Raw genomic sequence first — 21972 nt, forward strand, 5'->3', positions numbered from 1 at the left:
TTATTTAGAATAGAGCATGAAACTTTGTTCAATTCCATTATTCAAATGCCCGGGAATAACAAATAAAGTATCCAAAATAAATGGTACTCGATCGACTTAACATTCTAGTACCCGAGAAATCAACACTACACCGGTTTCTAAAAAAAAATGTTAATCCGAAAAAACCTAACATTATTTATTTTTTTCGGAAGAACCCTCCTTTTCTTGGTTCCATTTTTCATTTTCAGATGTCGCGACCGATAATGTTGCGATAATGTGCCAATAGCTCAAAACCTTTTAAATAAAGACAGAAAATAGATTTTGAATCAAATGACATTGGCTTCGGTTGACATCGGTAGTACTGATTTTCAGTATAAGTAGGAGTAAAGTGACTGTACTGAAATTTTCAATGAATTTTCATGAAAACTGTAAACAATTTTCCACATTGATAAAATCATTTTTTCGGCTGATGTAATATTATCGGCGGCACGATTAAAATGGGATAACCGGCGCGCTGATCATCTTTTTCTTAAATTGGCGGCGTGTCGAAATTATCGGCGGCGGCGGCGTGGCGCGGCGGCGCACAGCTCTAGTTGCCACATATACAGATTAGTTTGTATTTTATTTCTCCTGCAAAATAAATAAATGTGGCGAAGGGGAAAAAATTCTAAACACCGCTAAAAAACCACATTTGTTCAAAAAGTGTTTCTCTAAATATATTTCATGTTTCGTTGCGGATTGGGAAATCAATTGCGTCCCATTTTTATACTCCCGTAAAAATACGGCGTTGGCAGTTGTGGGGGATTGCATTATAGATGCCTCAAAACAAGATAAACGTTGTGAACGCTATACCTACGCCAACCATATCAGTATCTTATCCACGAACAACAGGTTAGATTGGAAATTAGCTGAAAAATCTCGGGTCTCATACAGAGATGGCGCTAGTTTTATTGTAGTCACATTTTTTTCAATTAACATGTAACAGATTACATTAACTTGTATATTAATGTGTTTAAGGTAATGATATATGAGAAGCATATATGAACTATTCCGACTCGCCAACACATCCCGAACCGGAACCTCAGGCAGTCTACTTCGGGCCCTGAGGGATTCCAGTAGCTCTTACCTGACGTCACGATACTCTACGCACGACTGATAAGCGTTGCCACAGGTGCAGAGCCCGTTCTCCACGATCCCGATACGCCGGAGATGTGCGTTGAATGTATAGTGATTTGACATGAGCCGTGACATAACACGAATAAAATCACGACTCACGTTCATCCCCTTGAACCAAGGATTCGTTGATACCTTAGGGATAATGGAGTGTGACCATCGTCCCAGTTCGTCATTCGTCCATGAAGTTTATCAACTTTCGACAGTTTTTTGACGTGAAATACTGAAAAATTCATTGAAGCAGGTCTTTCATAAATATCACCTTCTAATGCGCCCACTTTAGCCAGTGAGTCAGCTTTTTCATTGCCCGGAATGGAACGATGCGAAGGGACCCAGACTAACGATATTGAATAAGACCGTGCAGATAAAGCTATCAAATGTTCCCGTATATCCCCTCAGGAAATATGAGGGATGTTGCCTGGCTTCATCGTCCGGAGAGCCTCTATTGAGCTCAGACTGTCCTTGACGATGAAGTAATGGTCTTTGGGCAAGGTTTCAATGATCTCGAGGGTGTGCTGAATAGCAGCTAATTTTGCGACGTATACTGAAGCCGGATCACTGAGTTTGTACGAAGCGGTGATGTTTTGATTGAAGATACCGAAGCCTGTGAACTTGTTGATGTTTATTCCGTCAGTATAAAACATCTTTTCACAGTTGACTGTTCCATGAATCTCTTCTTTCATGGATGTATCGAAAAACACAGCAGAATCAAAAGTATCCAAGAAATGAGCACGGTTGGAAGCAAACGAAAAAAAAATTAATAACATAAAACGGATTTGAGAATTAAGCTCAACTAACTTTTCGAAGTTTTCAATCATCAGAGGATTCAAAATGTCGCACCGAATGAGTATACGATATGAAATATCCCAGAACCGGTTTTTCAATGGAAGAACGCCCGCCAGCACTTCGAGGCTCATCGTATGAGTCGATTGCATGCAACCCAAGGCAATACGAAAACAACGATACTGAATTCTTTCCAGCTTGATGAAATGAGTGTTCGCCACGGATCGGAAGCAGAAGCATCCGTATTCCATCATGGACAATATCGTTGTTTGATACAACCTGATCAGGTCTCCTGGGTGGGAACCATACCATGATCCCGTTATTGTGCGAAAACAAACAAACAAACATAACTAGTTACGAAATAGTTATTTAAATATTGAATTAATTATAAATTATAAGCTATCGTTACTTAATCCATTCATATCTTTAATAGCAACTATGCTTCTAGCTACTGGTTTAAAATAAGTTTATTTGACTCCAATAGTAGTAACCAGTAAATAGTTCTGATACCACTTAGCCCAACTATGTTGCAACAAGAGCACGAACATGTTTTGCCTTTCTCATATAGGAAGGTTATGCAATCACTGTGAAAACCGATTTTTGAACCGAGGCCCGGAGGGCCGAGTGTCATATACCATTCGACTCAGTTCTTCGAGTACGCAAAATGTCTGTGTGTGTGTGCGCGTATGTGTGTATGTAACGTTTTTTTGCATTAACTTTTCTCAGAGATGGCTGAACCGAATTTCACAAACTTAGATTCCAATGAAAGGTCTTGAGGTCCCATAAAAAATTCCTGAATATTATTTGGATCCGATTTCCGGTTCGGGAGTTATGGGGTAAAATGCGCAAAAAAAATATGTGCCATTTAGGGGTTAGCCAAATTTTGTGCTAGGGCACATAACCGTTTTCATTATTTTTACGTTTCGTCTTTGACTCATCAGTGCAGAGCAGTTCAAATTGAACTGCTTAGTGCTAAACTCGGCAGTTCAATTTGAACCGCTAAGCACTGATGAGTCAAAGACGAAACGTAAAAATAATGAAAACGGTTATGTGCCCTAGCACAAAATTTGGCTAACCCCTAAATGACCATACCTGCATCGGCCAGAAATAGTCGAAAACACGTTTTCGTTCGGCACGTCAGAAAAGACAAAAAGTGTTCTGTAAGCAGCAGAAACTTTACGTCTGCTTAGCGGTTCAAATTGAACTTCAGAGTTTAGCACTAAGCAGTTCAATTTGAACTGCTCTGCACTGATGAGTCAAAGACGAAACGTAAAAATAAAGAAAATATGTGTTCTAACTTTTCTCATAGATGGCGCGACCGATTTTCACAAACTTAGGTTCAAATGAAAGGTCCTGTAGTCCCATACGTAATTCCTGAATTCCATGAGGATCCGACTTGCGGATTCGGACATATAGGGTAAAGTGGGTTAAAAATTGTATACCATCACTGAAAATGGGGAAAAACCTTAAAAAAAATTCAAAATCGACCTCAAATCATTTCCAATTGATAGTTTCTATCAGTAGACGGTCAAACAAACCGATTCCGATTATTCTTTTAAGAATCGAATAAAATTATTTTGAAGAATACCACAGTATTTTATATGATAGTATGATTGATATGAGAAACGCATCATTACACCACTAGGTGGATTAAAACAGATTTTTTTTATGTTATGCTGGTTAACACAAGGCGACAGTAGTTTTTCTTTATAACATAAACATTGAACTAGCTATCATTTGTAAGTTATCGTTACTTGATTCTAACATATCTTCAATCACAGCTATGGTTTTACCTACTAGTTGAAAAAAGTTGCGAAACCATTATAAATACGTAAGCGTATATGTAAATCGTTACGGTTAATTGATGTAGCAATAACTTAGATATTATAAGATTATAGCAATCAATTTCTGCATTGATTCAAATAGCTATCGTTAGGTTTTCCTAACGTAATGGTAACGAAAATGCAACCTAAAAAACTTTTGTTGGCTTCAATATGGCGATCACATTATGGAGTCGCAAGAAATGTATGAAACATAAATAAAACCAGGAAATTACTTTTTTTTAAACTACTTTTTGACGAAAATAATGAAAGGCAGAATAGTCCTTTTTGTTCTATTCTTTATTATAAACTCTAAGAAAACAACATAGGGATTAAACATCGATTGTAATATTACAATTATCATGATGATAATAATGAGAAATCACTCTACTTGAATTAATTTTGAGTATTCTGGACATAAGTTTTTTTGTTGTTTATTGTAAATTTTTATTGGAGGCGCATAAAAAACAGGTTATTAAAATTTAATTCGGCTCGATAGTTTTAAAATCGTTGTGAAATTTGTACCTTGTATCAAATTTGTAATTTCAAATACTATACTGTCTTTTTATTGTTGATAGAAAAACATTATGGATTCATTCAATGTTTATAATGTCGATGGCAACCAAGTTTCAACTAGTTTACTTGAAAATAAGTTATTTTCAAGTTATGGAAAATAAGTTATTTCAGTATGGCATTACAACGTAACGACAACTTATTTTTAACCGACATAGAAACTAGTAGTAACTGCACTTTTTGAGTCACTCAAGTGATTAGATGTTTGTTACAATAACTCAAATTTCTGGTTGCAAACTAGTCACAAATAAGCTAGTATAACAAAAATTGTTATTTGGGGTCAAACCAGACCCCGAGATATTTAAATGTGAAGACCTGAGCTATAGTTTCACCTCTTAATTAAAGCTGTAATTGTGCTGGTTTTCGCTCCCTCGAAAATACAACCAGATCAGTTTTCTCCGTAGAGAATTCGATACCCATTTGAAGAGATCGCCAGCTTTGGGTCCTATAATTGACACAACGCTGTCGTCGGCAAGTTGTCTTAGCCCATGTAACTGAATCGTATTGTCGACAAATCACCATGCGTGAAGTACATATGTTTCTCAGACAATAGATTATGTAAAAAGTTGTTCAAAACTGACGAAAGACCATGCTGATGCAATTTCTCATATAGGATATTCATAGAAACTGAGTCAAAAGCCCCCTTAATGTCTAGGAAAACTGACGCCATTTGTTCGTTCGTTCCTTTATCCTTGCGAAAACCAAATTTTGTATCTGAAAGTAAGCCAATAGTCTCAACCCAATTGTCTAGACGAAACAGAATAATTTTTTCGAACAATTTCCGGATACAGGAAAGCATAGCAATCGGCCGATACGAATTGTGATCGGGGGCTGGTTTTCCTGGTTTTTGAATGGCGATCACTTTCACTTGTCTCCAGTCATGTGGAACAATATTGTCCTCAAGGAACTTATTGAATGAACTCAACAATCGCCTTTGGCGGGGTCAAGCAGATTTTTCAACAAGTTGAATTTTATTCTGTCTAATCCCGGGGCTCTATTGTTACATGACAAGAGTGCAAGTGAGAGCTCTACCATCGAAAACGGTGTTTCGTTTGTATTTGGTGTCGCGGCGCGGGTGATCTTCTGTTCCGGAACAGAGTCTGGAATATTCCTCGCTTTCATTCGAGGTGTTATGATTGCGCATTCGTCGGGCTGTGTTCCAAAGAGTGCTCATAGATGTTTCTTTCGTTAAGCCGTCTATAAACCAACGCCAGTAATCGCGTTTCTTGGATCTAATCAAGTTTTTAATTTTAACGTCTAACGCCGCGTTAATTCGGTGATTTCAGGTGTTCCTTCTTTCTGAATATTTTATGCGCGTTTAAATTTGTGCACTCCTTGTCCCACCACTGGTTGGGAGGACGGATGTTAGTTTTTGCGCCGGGTACACCTTTCGTCTGAGCTTGAGCCGCGGTGTCGAGAATCTAGCCAGCCAAAAACGTGTACTCTTCTTCCGGAGGAAGTTGTTGAGTTCTGTCATGTTTCTCAGATATCGAGGTCGCATAGCTATTCCAATCAATATTCCGCGTGAGGTCATACGAAACATTGATTGTCTTCGATGGTTTTGAACCGCTGGTGATTTAGATTACGATCGATAGATGATCGCTACCGTGGGGATCTGGAATTACCTCCCACGATGATTTCATTTAATACTATGAAAAAAACATTGATTCCAAGTTTTTCTTTTTCTTATTTTTATATCATCCATATCTTCTAAACCATATGATACAGATGGTTTATGTCTTCGACAAAGTTATAGTATTTGAGTTTATCAACAATATTGTGGAAGACTTCAAAATTGTATTTCTTCAAATAAAAAAGTTAGTTTTTTGTGTGTCTTTACAGTGAGTTTTGGAACATGGTTTTTAAGTTTAAAAAAATCTTCAAACTACACCGAGCAACTATTGTGAAGACATCAAACAACTCAGATCAGCCGTTGTAGCATAATAAAAGAAAGCAAACTCATATTACCACAACTAGCAGCAGTGGTGCTAGATATATTAAGGAATGAGCCATCGTTCGGACCTTGTGTCGGTTTTTCTTTAATAACATTTTTTACAGATGTTGGATTATGTTATAGTCTTCGAAGGTTTTCTTCCTCATTAAATTTCCTACAAAAATTACATATCCCCTGATTTTTTGAGTATATAGGGTGACCTCCAGATGATTTTTTTGTTAAACGTTAGTTTTCCCATACTAAATCCCATACAAACTTTGAACCGCGGGCGCGAAAATATAGTTTCTCCCATCGAGCTAAAATTTTGCATGGTGCTTATGAGACCCAAAAGGAACACGAAAAGTTTAGTGGAGCTGAAATCGATATTTTGTCCCACCCTAATAGCCATACATTAATATGACGAATAAATTGCAATAGTATTGAGTCCAATTTTAACGCTTTTCGGGATTGTCATCTTCTATATCGGTTTGAATTTTAAAAATTCATCATCCTATAATTCCAGAATCGAAAGTCAGAATTGGATAAAATTAATTAATTTTGTCTTTGTCGATTTGGCTTTTTTTGTTAAAACGATTGAGCTTTGAGAAACGATTCGATACTGGAACCGGAATTCGAAAATCGTTGTAGCCGAAGTCAGATAAATTCACCTGAGTAGCTGTATAGTTTACATTTGTTTCAAAATGTTTTAAAATCAGTGTAGATATTTGGTTATCGACTATCCAATTCAGCAAAACTGATAAACCTGATTAATTTATGTGAAATAAACATTTTTATACTAATCACCCTGTATCCCCTAAACCGGAAGTTGGATCGGGCTGAAAAGAAAGATGTTTTATAGGATTTTACGACTTTTCCTTTGAATCTTGAATGGTTCTTAAATTTCATTTGAATTTTAGATCGGCTCAGCCATCTACGAAAAAAAATTAGTTACACAATTTTAACTTCATTTCACATATCATCCTTTAGCTCTGGAACCAGAAGTCAGATCCAAACATATTTCAGGAACCTTGTTTGGGAGCATACGACTTTTCATATGAATCTGAGTTTGTAGAAAAGAAATTTTCCGAGAATATTGAGTGGAATTATTTTTCACACACGCTTTTGCTGATCTCGACGAACTGATTCGAATGGTATATGGGTGTTATGTTCTTCCAGCATTTATTGCTGTAAGTAGTTTAAATCAATATAATTATGGAATTATTTATAACTCGAAAATGCTGATATCATCTGGTTTACATATGCCATATTCGAACGATTATGTTGCCAAAAACGAACCGTGCTAAAATCGGTCCGAGGCAAAATATCATGCTGTACACAGTCTTTTGGGTACTTAGAAACAATTGTAAGTAACAGTATAAAAATCGTGTTTTATGTTGCTCCCAAGCATTTCTTTGCCAGACAGTGCTCAAAACTTCTACTGCTGGAATAGGAGAAAAAGTCGCTTACACAAAAATTTCGATATCTCCGTTAAAAATGGACGGATTTTAACAATATATGGCTTGTTGTGCGGAATCTAAGTCTGAAAATATATTCTGTTTTCAAGGTCAATTGTGACAGATACTGTCAAAAAACTGAAAATTCTGACATAAAACTTCGTATAACTCAAAAAGTAAACATCCTATCTCAAAACCATTCAATAGCGTTCAGGGTGACGGGGAGACCTTTCATTTGTGACTAGTTTGATCAAAATCGGTCCAGCCATCTCTGAGATCTCGACCTCTTAGTTGACAACACACATACAGACACACACACATACACACACGGACATTGCTCAGTTCGTCGAGCTGAATCGAATGGTATATAACATTCGGCCCTCCGGGCCTCGGAAAATTTTTCTAAAGTTTGAGCGAATTCTATACCTATTTTTTATATTTTTAAAAAAAGGTAAAAAAACGTAAAAATGTGTATTTTTATGAACCAACGATTTTGTTTTCAAAATATCTCGAAAACAGCTACTCGAATCGTCAGGATGTCTAAGAATAATTTATTCAATATTTCATGAGGATTACAAAACTAATAAATTTGGCGATGGAGAACCAGATTAATATAAAAAGGGCATATTCTCATGAAATATTAATTTTCTCGAAAATATCGCTTCTCGAAAATTGTTAAAAAGTTTGTCATCGGGAAACTTTTTTTATTTATTATCTCTCCACTTTTCTAAAACATTCATTATTTTTCTTGCAACTTGACGTTTTGTTATATAAAATTTAAACAAGCCGTATGTTAAAATAAGTGAGAATTTTTAAAAATCAATTTTATGTTCGATTTCACGAAAAATCGGAGGAAAAAGAGATCGGATGGGTCTATTTCAGGACTTAAAAAATATCATAAAGAACTTATTCGGAAAATTCGAAAAATCAACTGCAGAAACTTGAGTAGTATTAAGACACACCATTTTTTTAGCTCGATTGAAGTCCTATTTCAATCTCGCGGTTATGTCTCTAACTTTACCTACTTCAAGTTTTTTTATGTGAAGGTCCATTAAAATTACATGCACTCAATGAAAGTAATTTTATTTTTTGTGCATATTTTTCTAAATATCAATAATACACAAAAAAACTCTTCTACTTACGAATATACACATGCAATCAATTATTTTAAGAATTGACATGCATTCATTTTCGCTCTTCAGCTACCCATACGGTAAACTCTTAAAATCAGTATAAACTCAACCTATGTTGGTTGCTTTAGTTATAGAAATCAATCTCGGCTCTACTCATTTGTCAGTTATTTTATTTCTACTATATGGACATTTTATAAGAGCATAAAATTACTCATTATGAGGTATTTGATTATACTGTACATAACATATACAGCTATGTAAATATTATTCTCATTTTTTAATTGTAGGTTTCATATTGACAAAAGATGTCAGCACAGGTGTTCATGGAAATGTTTGGGCATCGCCTTGATTCTACTATCCGTACTACTCACAGCAATGTTGGCTTATTTCGCTGGTAAGCAATCTTTCTAATTTGTTCCTACTTGTTTCACATAATAATTATGATTCTCGAAATACGTATATGATAAATTTGATTATATATATATATATATATATATATATATATATATATATATATATATATATATATATATATATATATATATATATATATATATAAAGGGGGGAGGAAGCTGGGGTTGGGTGCAAATTAGAAATTAAGGGTAAAAATTACAGCTCAGTCAGCTTAGTTTCAATTAGTAATATTATTTCACCAATTGATTGGAAATATTACTACGCATTGATATGAATGATCATAGCTATATATTTTTAATTATACAGGCTTCGCCATCTAACTTTTTTTTTAACTAGCGGTGCAGTTTTACTTTAAAATCATGGAATGTTTTTAAATAATGTTACGGAAAGTGTGCGAAAATTACGCATGAAAATCATCTTCTCGGATGAGGCACATTTTCATCTCCGCTGTTATGTTAATAAGCAAAATTGTCGCATCTGGGGTAGAGATGGTCGGGTATCGGGTATTTTACCTGAAACCCGACCCGTACCCGTACCCGACGGGTTTTTGGTCGGGTACGGGTAAAAATTTTTATTTTCAATCGGGTACGGGTCGGGTACGGGTAAAAAATTTTACTGCTCACTCGGGTACGGGTCGGGTACGGGTAAAAAAATTTACCGCTAACTCGGGTACGGGTCGGGTACGGGTAAATTTTTTTTTCGGATCGATTACCCGACCATTTGTACTTCACATAAATATGTTTACACGTTGACGAGATTTTTTCATTGCAAAACAGTTCTTCCGAAAAATAATCAATTTGATTCAAGGGGTTTTGAAATTCGCGCCTAGGACCAGACCTGTCAACTGGCATCTTTTTCCAGAAAAAACATTTTTTTCTTCATTTAAAAAAAGATCAATCATAGTTACGAGAAAAGTTATGTGAATATTTCCCGCCCTACTTTGTTTATAACATATTTAATAAGACACACTGCCTTAGCTCTATGATGTTGCGGTCGGAATCTACTTTTCACGTAGGTTTTAATGGACTGCCTTTTTAAAACTGTTTAATGCACAATTCAGTAAAAATTATTTGATTCATATACTGCCCATACTCGCATATCAGTCTCATATCGATTTTCGCCAATTTTGAGTTAGCTTGAGGAATGGAGTCTTTCCTCACTATACTCTCAGAAATTGCAATGAAAGTTGAGGGTTTGTTCAGTAAAATATAAAAAAATATCAACTCATTTCTGTGTCCCATATGCTAAAGTATATCAGTCCCATTCAGTGCAAAATTTCAATAATTTCATTTGTTGCAATATTGGAACAGCAAAGGTGTATTACCGATATTTCATGTAATAATACCAAGATTTAGCATTAGGGAGCAAAGCAAAGTCTTGGCATTACATTCCTTTCGTGGAGTTTGGCCTTTCTGTTTCAACAGACTTCGCAGCCGATTCTTAGCGTAAAGAATCATTGCATGGCTAGTACTATGGATCCTACCGACACTAAGAATCCTTCCAGGTCGGAGCTCGAACATACGACAGCTGGCTTGTAAGACCAGCGTCCTATGTATTGAACCGCCAACCCGGGACCAGCATTAGGGAGCACAATAAATAAAAAAATTCGGAAATAAACTTTTGATCGTCTTTTTCTCAACATGCCGATTTCCCATATGGGACTGATATGCAAGTATGGGCAGTATATAAAATTTAGTGTAGTACTCTTATCACATTCAGATACCAGAAAACTGTTATTTTAAATATTGGTTGGAGATTTTCAAAATTTTCATAAAAATCATTAGGATTCTTACCATAAAAACATGAACATTTATTTCAGAAAATCTGCATAGAAGTTCTTCTTATTCTGCACTTCTGGGTGGTGTTACCTCACTTGAAATGACACCGATTGATGGCACAGCAAGTTGGGCTATATTGCTAGTTAATTTTCGTTTCTTTTCACTGGACTACAAGTGAAAATCTCGATGCGTGACAACGTGGAGTCGCAAAAGTAAGGGTGAAAATCTTTTCTTGCGAAATACTCAAATTTTCACCGTGTTCATTCGTTGAGGGTTCCACCGGTTCAATGGCTGTAAAAACCACCAGCTACCGATAACATCGTGGGTGTGGGTTTGTGAGGCTTACAAAACGGGCATAGTTGACAGATTAATTTAAATCAAAATCATAATTCATTTTGCTTTGTAGTAAAAAATTGTAACCAAAAAAATTTCCTACGAATGTTCAAACTACTTACACTTGAAGGACTCACAGTTCACCATTTTCAAAATTGAATTTTTCACACCGGGAATACACGTACATTGTTTGATTCTTTGGTCAATTCACGTAAACGAACTGGTAACACACTATTCATTTTAGGGGATGTTCGCATAATATTCATTTTCGTCACGTATAATATTCAATTTGACATTTGGAACTATTTTACGTGATTTTTCAAGTGATTCGAATGTGAATTTTTATTTGTGTGTCAAGATAACGAGCACGCTTACTGGTTCTAAAGAATTGGATCAAAAGTCGCACTGTTTCGTAAAAACCATACCTACCCAAAATTGAATACAACGGGTATTACGACATTTTGGGTAAATATGCTTCTCAAAAAAATTGAGTTGATATTACTCCCTTTTGTTGACATTTGTAAATGAGTATAAAGTACCAAAGACATTGGAAATCTACAGGGTCCGCCATCTAACATCTATTTTTGAACTAACGGTTATTTCGACATTGGTAACCTCAATGTCACTTCTGATTTGACAGAAACTTAGTTGTATCCTTCCGCTGAACGAAAATGGTTGTGTATACGCTTGAGGACCGCGTGAAAATAGTGCAGTTTTACTTTCAAAATCATGGTAATGTTGCGGAATGTGTGCAAAAAAATCATCTTCTCGGATGAGGCACATTTTCATCTCGGCGGGTATGTTAATAAGCAAAATTGTCGCATCTGGGGACGGAAAACCCGCACGTCATCATGGAGAAGCCGATCTCAGAGAGTGACGGTTTGGTGCGGATTTTTGTCTGGCGGCATCATTGGGCCTTTTTTCTTAGAAAATGAGGCAGGAGCCGCCGCCACGGTCAATGGCGAGCGGTACCGCGTCATCATTAGCGATTGGTTCTTCCCGTTACTTGAAGAGGAAGACTTGGACACCTTTTGGTTCCAACAAGACGGCGCTCCGTGTCACACAGCGAACGCTACAATCGATCATCTGTGCACAGTCTTCGAAAATCGAATTATCAGTAGAAATTCGGATGTCGTTTGGCCGCCTCGGAGCTGTGATTTGACACCGTTAGACTATTATCTTTGAGCGGCTGTCAAAGATAAGTGTTATGTGGACAAGCCAGAGACAATTCAAGTCTTGAAGGATAACATTCGTGCATCCATAGTGTGGTAACTACACATCGAGGTAAGGTAGACCGACGCACAAGAAACACTAGACGCGGCAACGACTCGAATACGACTGACTCTCCACGTTCGTGAGAGCGTAGCGTTAACCCCTTTAGAGAGTATACATACCTATACATAGCCACGGTATCACACATAGCTGAAATAAAGCTGCATATAATCGAAAATGTATTAAAAAACTGGACCGACCGTATGTACTGCAAGTCCAGCCGAGGCAGCCATTTGAATGAAATTATATTCCACAATTACCCGGAAGGATTGTACTTTAATATGAAAAAATGAATTTTGAATTCGAATGAGCCAATTGTTTTTTTTTTGCATGTTTAAAAAAAAGTTACATTACATTATTCATGCTTCACAGTGTATTTATATGTTTAAAAGTAAACAAGCATTTTAATGTATTTTTCTTACCAACTAGAGCCTGATACGACTCGATATCTAAAACACTTTATTTTTTCCATACTGAGTTTTGGTAAAATTTTTACTACTCATTCGGGTCGGGTACGGGTACAGGTAATTTTTTATCGGGTACGGGTAAAATTTTTTATTTTTTATCGGGTACGGGTCGGGTACGGGTAATTTTTTTTTATTATTGATCGGGTACGGGTCAGGTACGGGTAATTTTTTTAAATTTTAATCGGGTACGGGTCGGGTACGGGTCAAATTTTTTGCTGATCACTCGGGTACGGGTCGGGTTCGGGTATAAGAATTTCTATACCCGACCATCTCTAATCTGGGGGACGGAAAACTCGCACGTTATCATGGAGAAGCCGATGCATCGTCAGAGAGTGACGGTTTGGCGCGGATTTTGGTCTGGCGGCATCATTGGGCCATTTTTCTTCGAAAATGAGGCTGGAGCCGCCGCCACGGTCAATGGCGAGCGCTACCGCGCCATAATTAGCGATTGGTTCTTCCCGTTACTTGAAGAGGAAGACTTGTACACCATTTGGTTCCAAAAAGACGGCGCTCCGTGTCACACAGTCAACGCTACGATCGATCTTCTGCGCACAGTCTTCGAACATCGAATTATCATTCGAAATTCGGATGTCGTTTGGCCGCCTCGGAGCTGTGATTTGACGCCGTTAGACTATTATCTTTGGGGGGCTGTCAAAGATAAGTATTGTGTGGACAAGCCAGAGACAATTCAAGCCTTGCTTTTTTGTCCAAATCACGTATTGACATTGATTTATTCTTCATGATTAGAGATACCACTCTCTGGTCTGGTTTCGGGTTGGAAAAACCTGGTTTTCTGCCTCTTCTTGGTAGCTCATCCAAAGAATAGTATTCCCCAAACTTATTAATGATGGTTTTAACACTGGAATTTTTTTGAATTCCAAACCAATTCGCCAATTTTCGCATAGTAATACCCTTCTCACTTAGCCATGTGTCCAGAACCTCAATTTTCACTTCCTTTTCAATACGCGACATTTTGAAATCGCAGAATTTCAACCTCTCAAACAAGTAAACAAACGAAAACTAACAGCCAAACGTACTGCATGCTGTGATCTGAGCATTAAAAACCATCACAGATACATGCGTACAACACAAATGTATGTAGATAGCTTATTTTCGATACACTCCTTATGACTGAAATATTGGGTAGAGAAGATGCTTTCCTAGCCCACTCGTACAATTCATTTGCGGTCGACGTGCTATTCTTTTGATAGTACCTTCAGCACCATCGCATGGCCCTTTTCCATGAGCTGTCGTGTGAAAATTCCACTGCAATGCTTCCAACCGCTCTCTGTTCGATATTTTCTCTCAGTTATCCCTAGCCAATTGAAAACTTTTTGATGCCCATCTATGATCGATTTCAGAAATCTATGAAAATCTGTGCAGAGAAGTGAAAATCTGTGAAACACAGATTAATCTGTGAACCTGGTATCCCTCGTTAAACCCGTATCCGAGCGAGTTATGAGTTAACTGGACTAAAAGTGATTTATTACAATTCAGAAAAGGTTCACAGAATTCTCTGGAAAAGACACTTTATATAAACATGGTAAACTGCTGAGCTGGTGTCTGGAATCCGATGCTGCCGTTACCGCTGGTGTACTTTATGTTTAATTATTGCCGGTTGGTGAGAAAATTGAAATGAGTGAACGGTGAGTGCGTTCCGTTAACTTTTCCTTTCTCAAGTTCGGCACGTCCCGGGCCGATACTGTTTGGTTTTGGTGGTCTTTGTTAAATAGCTTACTTTGTCTAATGAACTTTATCAAACAGATGAGTGATGTTAACCTTAGAATGATACTAAATATGGACAGGCCCATATGCATTAGGTATTTTGTTGAATGTATAGTTTGTAGATACTCCAACTTTTGTCTGTTGAATATTTGAAATTTGTTCAGTTTCTCTATTGTAACACTGGTTTCCAAAGACTTTTCTTCTATCTTGATTCCTGCGAACGGTATAATGATTGCGGCTTGTTCTGTGTGCAACTCAAGTCTGCTATAGTTTTTGTCGTTTATAAAGACGGAGCAATATATGAAGTGTAAGAGAAAAGTTCCAGAGATATTGTGATTCGTCATGTTGCAATCGGTTACCAATTCAGCCATGTTAACATTTTTAATTACAATGTGGTTATCTATCAATGGTTTTATTTCGGTATTGGTTCGATGAATGAACATTTTCCGGACAGTCCTCTCAGTATATTGGAGTAACAGTCATCTTTTAACACGTCTAATAGATTTTTGGAGTTGCAGAGTAGCTCGCTTCCGATTCTTTGGCATGGGGTGGTAAGAAAATAGGGGGTTTCTTCACTGATGAAAGCTGTTCGGGTTGGTAATTTTAAAACTTTTCCAGCGATGGCTAACGGTTCCAAGAGTATGATGGTAAAGCTGCCAGGTATGAATTGGGGTGCCAAGATAATAAAGTATATTTTTGATGATTGGTGAACGACTAGCAGGTACAGATGTAGGCTTGCTCCGTAGTTAATAAGGTAATATTTTGTTCTTCTAACCTATTGCTGATAAATCTAATTTCTTCTGTTTCCATAAATCTCTTAGATATAACATTTGCTTTTGCTAATTAAATTGTTTCAAAAATCGAGTTAAGATGATTAATAACTACGTCTAGCTGATATGAGATTTTGAAGATGTTTCCTAGAGCTGTAATGTTATGGTTAATATTTCGATTATTGATTAGGTCTTGTTTAATTGCAATTATTTGTTTTGTAATTTTTGTTCGTTTATGTTTTCTACTAGCCTATTTATCCTGGTTTCAATCTGTTTGTTGATGTATACATGTTTATTATTTTCCCTGATTAGGTGATTCTGATTAGGCTGGCATTTCTGAGCTCCTCTAGGTCACGGTTTGTATGTATCAGATCATTATCATCTATATTTCCTGTTATCATATTAATACCTGAGCCTAAAGCATTTAAAGACTGTCCCAGAAAGTATGGACGCACTTTGATTTCGCTGTAAATAATTCACAAGTGTTAGATATTCAAATTTTATTCGATATACTGATAATATTAGACTACAACAACAGAATATTATTCTCAACATTTACTACTTAGCCATTGTAGACTAGCTGGCGCACCTTCTTGCGAACGTCCCTCATTAAATTCCGTGCAGACTCTTGGCGACAAGTTTTGACACTTTTCCCAATCTTTTTCGAACTGTTGAATGGTTTCGGCCGCCGCGACATGTTTCCTAAGATGTGCCTTCGTTAATGCCCAAAATTCCTCAATTGGTCGAAGTTGTGGGCACTTTGGTGGATTCATGTCTTTTGGGACGAAAGTGACATTTTGGTAGTATACCATTCTACCGTTGATTTCGAGTAGTGGCAAGAAGCAAGATCTGGCCACAAGACAACAGGATTCTTGTGGCTTCGAACCATGGGTAGAAGTCCTTTTTGTAAACATTCCTTGATGTATATTTCGCTGTTCATTAAAGCAGTGGTGATGAAGGGTTTCGAAATCTTACCGCAGCTACAAATTGCTTGCCAGACCATAGCTTTCTTACCAAATTTTTCGACTTCAATCGATGTCTCAGGCTGGTTTTACACTTGCCCTTCTCGCACCGTATAATATTGTATAAGCTTTCGAACGCTCGGCCTGATCGATGCTTTTAGTTTCGGACTACGTTTTGGTTGTTTCTGCTTCTTATAGGTTCGAAGATTCAAACGTTCTTTAGCACGAAGAACATTTGACTTCGAAGTGCCCACTTTTTTGGCCACATCCCGAACTGAAACCTCCCTCTTTTGCTCGAACGCCTTCAGTATACGTTTATCCAACTGAGGGTTAGCAGGACCTTTTTTCGACCCGTTTTCGGTTTATCCTCAAAGGTGTTTACAAGCTTCTTCTTCGTTAAAATTACCTAATCTTAATTGTGAGATAAAATTAAAGCGTTTTTGCATGTTGTGGAATGGGGGGTGCCAAATTCGAAATTATTAATTTCCGCAAAGAGTGGAAGATTCGAGTTTATTTTGACATCTGCGTTCGCGAGATTCGTTAAAATTACTATGGCTTCATTATTTTTAGCTTTGTAAATACCTGGTGCTACGGCTACGTCGGATGAGAGGGGCAGAAGAGTTTCAATATAAAATGTGTAGGTAGTAGAATATTTTTTCATCATTGAAATTGTATATTTAGGGAATTTAAAAGAATTATCTGAACAGTCAATTTTAGCTTCTAGGGATTGTAGAGTTACATAACCAATCAATCCATCGAAAAAATCATGAAACTTGAATAAGTAAAATTTTCCAGGTTGTTGATTAATGAATGGAGGAAAATATATAAATTTATCTATTTCGTGTTTTCCGCTCACGTTTCGTACATACATTGGAGTAGTTCTAAGGATTGATTTATGTTTAACATTTGCAGGGCTAATATAATTTATGTTTGAGCCAGTGTTCATCAATAATTTTAGGTTGCCTAACTCGGTATCAATATGAATGTGCGGGATAAAATCCGCCGGAAAATTTAAATTGTCTTCAGTACCAGCATCTACATGTTCAATTACTAACTGTTGATTTTGTAATTTTTAATGAGAGTTTTTTTCTCATAAATACGTTTATTTCATAGGTAATATACATAAGCTTTTCTTCTCCGTGGCATCCACAATACATAGTACTTTAAACCTAATACATTTCGAATATCATATTAGTATGCTGGTATTCATTAGTTAATCTAAACACTGTTTTTATCAAGCGAGTTGCCATTTAAAATTACATTAAATAAAATACATTTACGTATTTTGTACATGATCTTATAACTATTTCAGGTTTGTTTGTATCATCACTTTTATTCAATATCATATAGTTGGCTATTGGTTGAACTCATGGAAGAGAAAACAGTCTAACATGAAAAAGAATTTAAATTGGAATTCCAATGGATTTAATGAAATAATAGAGAAGTTTCATGTATGTAAGGTCACGACAAGCAAGAATGTCGCGAACTGGGACATTGGATAGTCTACCTTGAGTACGCAAGGAATTTATTAGTTTATCTGACATTATTATCTGACATCACGATACACCACGCATGTCCAAACGACATGATCAATAACGCGATAACCTTCGCCACAAGCACAATGATTTGTTTCGGAAAGTCCAATACGAAGGAAATGGGCATCTAACGTGTAGTGATTGGACATGAGTCTGGACATCACACGAATGAAGTCCCTACTCACATCCAGTCCTCTGAACCATGCCTTAGTCGATATTTTATGAATAATTGAGTGCATCCACCGACCCAGATCATCTTTATCCCAAGAAGCTTGCTAGGTGGCAAGTGTTCTCTGGCGAAACGAGCTATAGAATTTGTTGAAAGCAGTCGGTCTCTTATAAATTTCACCCTCAATAGCACAACGTTTGGCTAAAATATCGGTTCTTTCATTGCCTGAAATGGAGCAATGAGACGGGACCCAAACTATTGTGATTTGATAATTATTGTTCAATATGTCGTTCAGGCACTGTTTTATTTTGCCCTAGAAAAACGGTTCATTTTTGCCAGCAGCGTTTGAACGAATGACTTCAAATGCACTCAAACTATCTGTGAAGAGAAAATAATGGTTTGGAGATAATGTGACGATTACACTCAAACTATAATGAACTGCTGCTAACTCTGCTATATAAACAGATGCAGGTTCTTGAAGCCTAAATGAAGCCGAAACATTATTGTTGAATATACCAAACCCAGTAGCCTGTTCAATTCGTGATCCGGCCGTAAAAAATATTTTCTCAGGGTCAACATGCCTGAACTTACTTGAAAATATTTTTGGAATTTGCATCGAGCGTAGGTGTTCCGGGATTCCACGCACTTCGCACTGCATAGATGTGTCGAAAAATAGAGTTGAGTCTGCGACATTTAGGATGCTGACACGGATAGGAATAACATATATCTTGAAGGGTTGATTTCCTGTGACATATGGTTAAAATATACTGTCATAAATCTTGTTTGAGATTGAAGCTCAGCTAGCCTTTCGAAGTTATTAATAACTAGGGGATTCAGTACCTCACATCTTATTAGCAGTCGCGACGAAAGCTCCCAAAAACGATCCTTCAATGAAAGAGCTTCAAGACTCATTGTATGTGTCGAGTACATGCAGCCTAAAACAATTCGCAAACAACGATACTGAATTCGCTACAGTTTGATAATATGAGAGTTTGCAGCGGAACGAAAGCAAACGCATCCATATTCCATCACTGAAAGTATCGTTGTCTGATACAATTTTATTAGATCTTCCGGATGAGCACCCCACCAAGATCCTGTTATTGTTCGAAGAAAATTTACTCTTTGTTGGCATTTTGTTATCAGTTTTAACTCTGATTTCATGTTTTAAGCGAAATAACATGTTTTACTTTTACGTTATTTCATATTCAGAAACGTCACTTTAAAACATGTTTTACCGAAATAACATGATATAATTGTCAGTAAAGCACAACCCTGCTAGCATTTTCCGTCACTTTACGACTATGTCAATTGACAAGCTAAGCTTTTCAACAACAGCAGTTTTCCAGCAAAGTAGCCATGTAATCATAATAAAACAAAACTGAAAACTGGTACCAACGTTGCCAGGTATACCGATTTCTCGGTATTTATACAGATTTTTAGTGTGTACCAGTCTGCGTTGCCTGGTAGTTTTTACAAAAATCTGTATTCGGCGCAAAAATATCTGTACCATATCGGCATCAGAGTCTCTTCTACATAAGTAGTAGAGAATGTCACCAAGAGGTGAGCAAAAAAAAGGTCCCACGACAACCTTTTCTCACGTCTATTCAAGCTAAAAACCAAAATCGGTACTTATCTGTATGATTCGTGTGTTATCGGTATTTCGGGAGTACATATCTGTATTGCGGTATAGACATAGGGGGACGACACTCAAAAACTTCATTCTTGATCTAAAAGGATTAATCGTCTTTTTCGGTTGTGCATATTCTTGTAGCTACTTTTTCATCTGTACTGATCATAGTAACGGATGGTTATGGATCGATCGTCTTTTGTTGAATTTTTGATGGTTAAAAATATTACCTTGGTGATTGATACGTTGTTAATAACTATATTTGTGTTAAGAAGCTGCAGAATTGTCACTAGAAAAATAATGACCGGAAGAGATTCTAATTGATTTATTATAGAGGATGCATATTTCAAACAGTTCTGTGTCGGAAGTAGAGAACAATATCACATAAAAAAATGATATATACTTTCGATATTATCTGTTAAAATTTCTTTTCAGCCAAGAAGGCGATCGCTATCAAACCAGCTATAAGCTCGACGCGAAGCTATGCTGATGATCTTCTGAACTAACATCACAGTTAGCACAACCGAATTTAAGTTCTGTTGATTCAGACAAAGCGAAGAGGACCATTCGGATAAATATACCGTGGAAAATATGCTCGCTAAAATTAACACAATTAAAACAGTTCCATACTCTCTCAATTGTAATTGTAATTGTATTCAATACAAATATTTTTATTGTGTAAAACTACTACTTTTACGTTTCAATATTCATTGCAGAAATTAGTTGCGAAACATTGCTGATGTGGTACTCTACAGCTGTGCGTAAAGACTTATTTCGTGCAAGAGCTTTAGTCCTGGCGTCTCGATTTATATTAACCTGCGGTAGAGATGATGTTCAATACGTCTAAAATTCTCGCAAAATATATTTTCGAGTAGTTGTGTTTGTACATAGTTTGATTTTTTTATCGAACTGTAACTACCGCATTTCAAAATCCTACTTAAAAATCTAAAACACAGTCCCGCGTTCATGTTTATAGTTTATAACAAGCCATATAATCAAATTCATAAATTTTTTTATTATTCAATGCACCACAAAACGTATTTTATTATCCACCAATTTATTTTCTTGATTGGTTGCGTTGTGTTGACAACTCGTTAAATGTCATGAAATACAAAGAATACTTTAGGAGAGATCGCATGTGCTTCGACTTTCTTATCAACGGTTGAATGTGCTTTTGAATGGTTAGATGTATTAATGAGGATAAATGCAATTTGATTAGTTTACATTGACTTTTCAAGTTTTTCTTGGCATTATCCGGATCTGTCGTCCCCCTCGGTATAGACGGCACAAATCTGTATAAATACCGAGAAATCGGTATATCTGGCAACGTTGGTACCAGTTTCCGGTTTTGTTTGATTATGATTACATGGCTACTTCGATGGAAAACTGCTGGTGTTGAACAGCTTGTCAATTGACATAGTCGTAAAGTGACGGAAAATGCTAGCAGGGTTGTGTTTTACTGACAATTATATCATGTTATTTCGGGAAAACATGTTTTAATGTGACGTTTTTGAATGTGATATAACGCAAAAGTAAAACATGTTATTTTGCTTAAAACATGAAATCAGAGTTAAAACTTGTTTTAACTCCTAGTGTAAACATAGTATTATACTATGTTCACACTATCAGAAAATAACACGTTTTAACGAAAGTAATATAAATTAGAAACAAAGTGCAAACATGTCTATGTCACAGAAATAATGTTGTGCTGCGTTTTCTTTATTAATAAACGATTCAGTGCTCCAACTTTCCTGCTGTTCGATCCGTGATCTGATGCAAAAAAGATAACGTACATTGGCAACACTCGAAAAATGAGATATAAACCGTTTCTTTTTCTAGCTATGGAGGATATTACCTTTGACAGACTTGGACATCAGTAGGTAAAAATGAGTGTTTTTCTTTCAGTATCGCATTGTAATGGGCAAACTAAACTATGGAAGCTTTCACTACTAGTTCTCAATGGTCAGCATAATTCTACTGATACTAAGAATTTATGAACGTCGAAACTTGAAGCCTTATTTTTAAAACAACGATCAATCCCTAGACACACATTATAAAGTAATAAATAATAT

General features: G+C 36.5%; 1 protein-coding gene across 9 annotated transcripts in view; it reads left to right on the forward strand.

Moving 5' to 3' along the window:
• Positions 1–21972, forward strand: part of LOC131440691 (teneurin-a) — a 337735-nt gene that overhangs the window by 70674 nt on the left and 245089 nt on the right. For all 9 annotated transcript variants that reach the window (XM_058612195.1, XM_058612198.1, XM_058612196.1 and 6 more), the window contains one exon: positions 9136–9242. In XM_058612195.1, coding sequence (XP_058468178.1) covers positions 9136–9242 — 107 coding nt within the window. The remainder of the gene's footprint in view (positions 1–9135; positions 9243–21972) is intronic.

The sequence above is a fragment of the Malaya genurostris genome, chromosome 1, assembly GCF_030247185.1.
Source record: "Malaya genurostris strain Urasoe2022 chromosome 1, Malgen_1.1, whole genome shotgun sequence".
NCBI classification, from domain to species: Eukaryota; Metazoa; Arthropoda; class Insecta; order Diptera; family Culicidae; genus Malaya; species Malaya genurostris.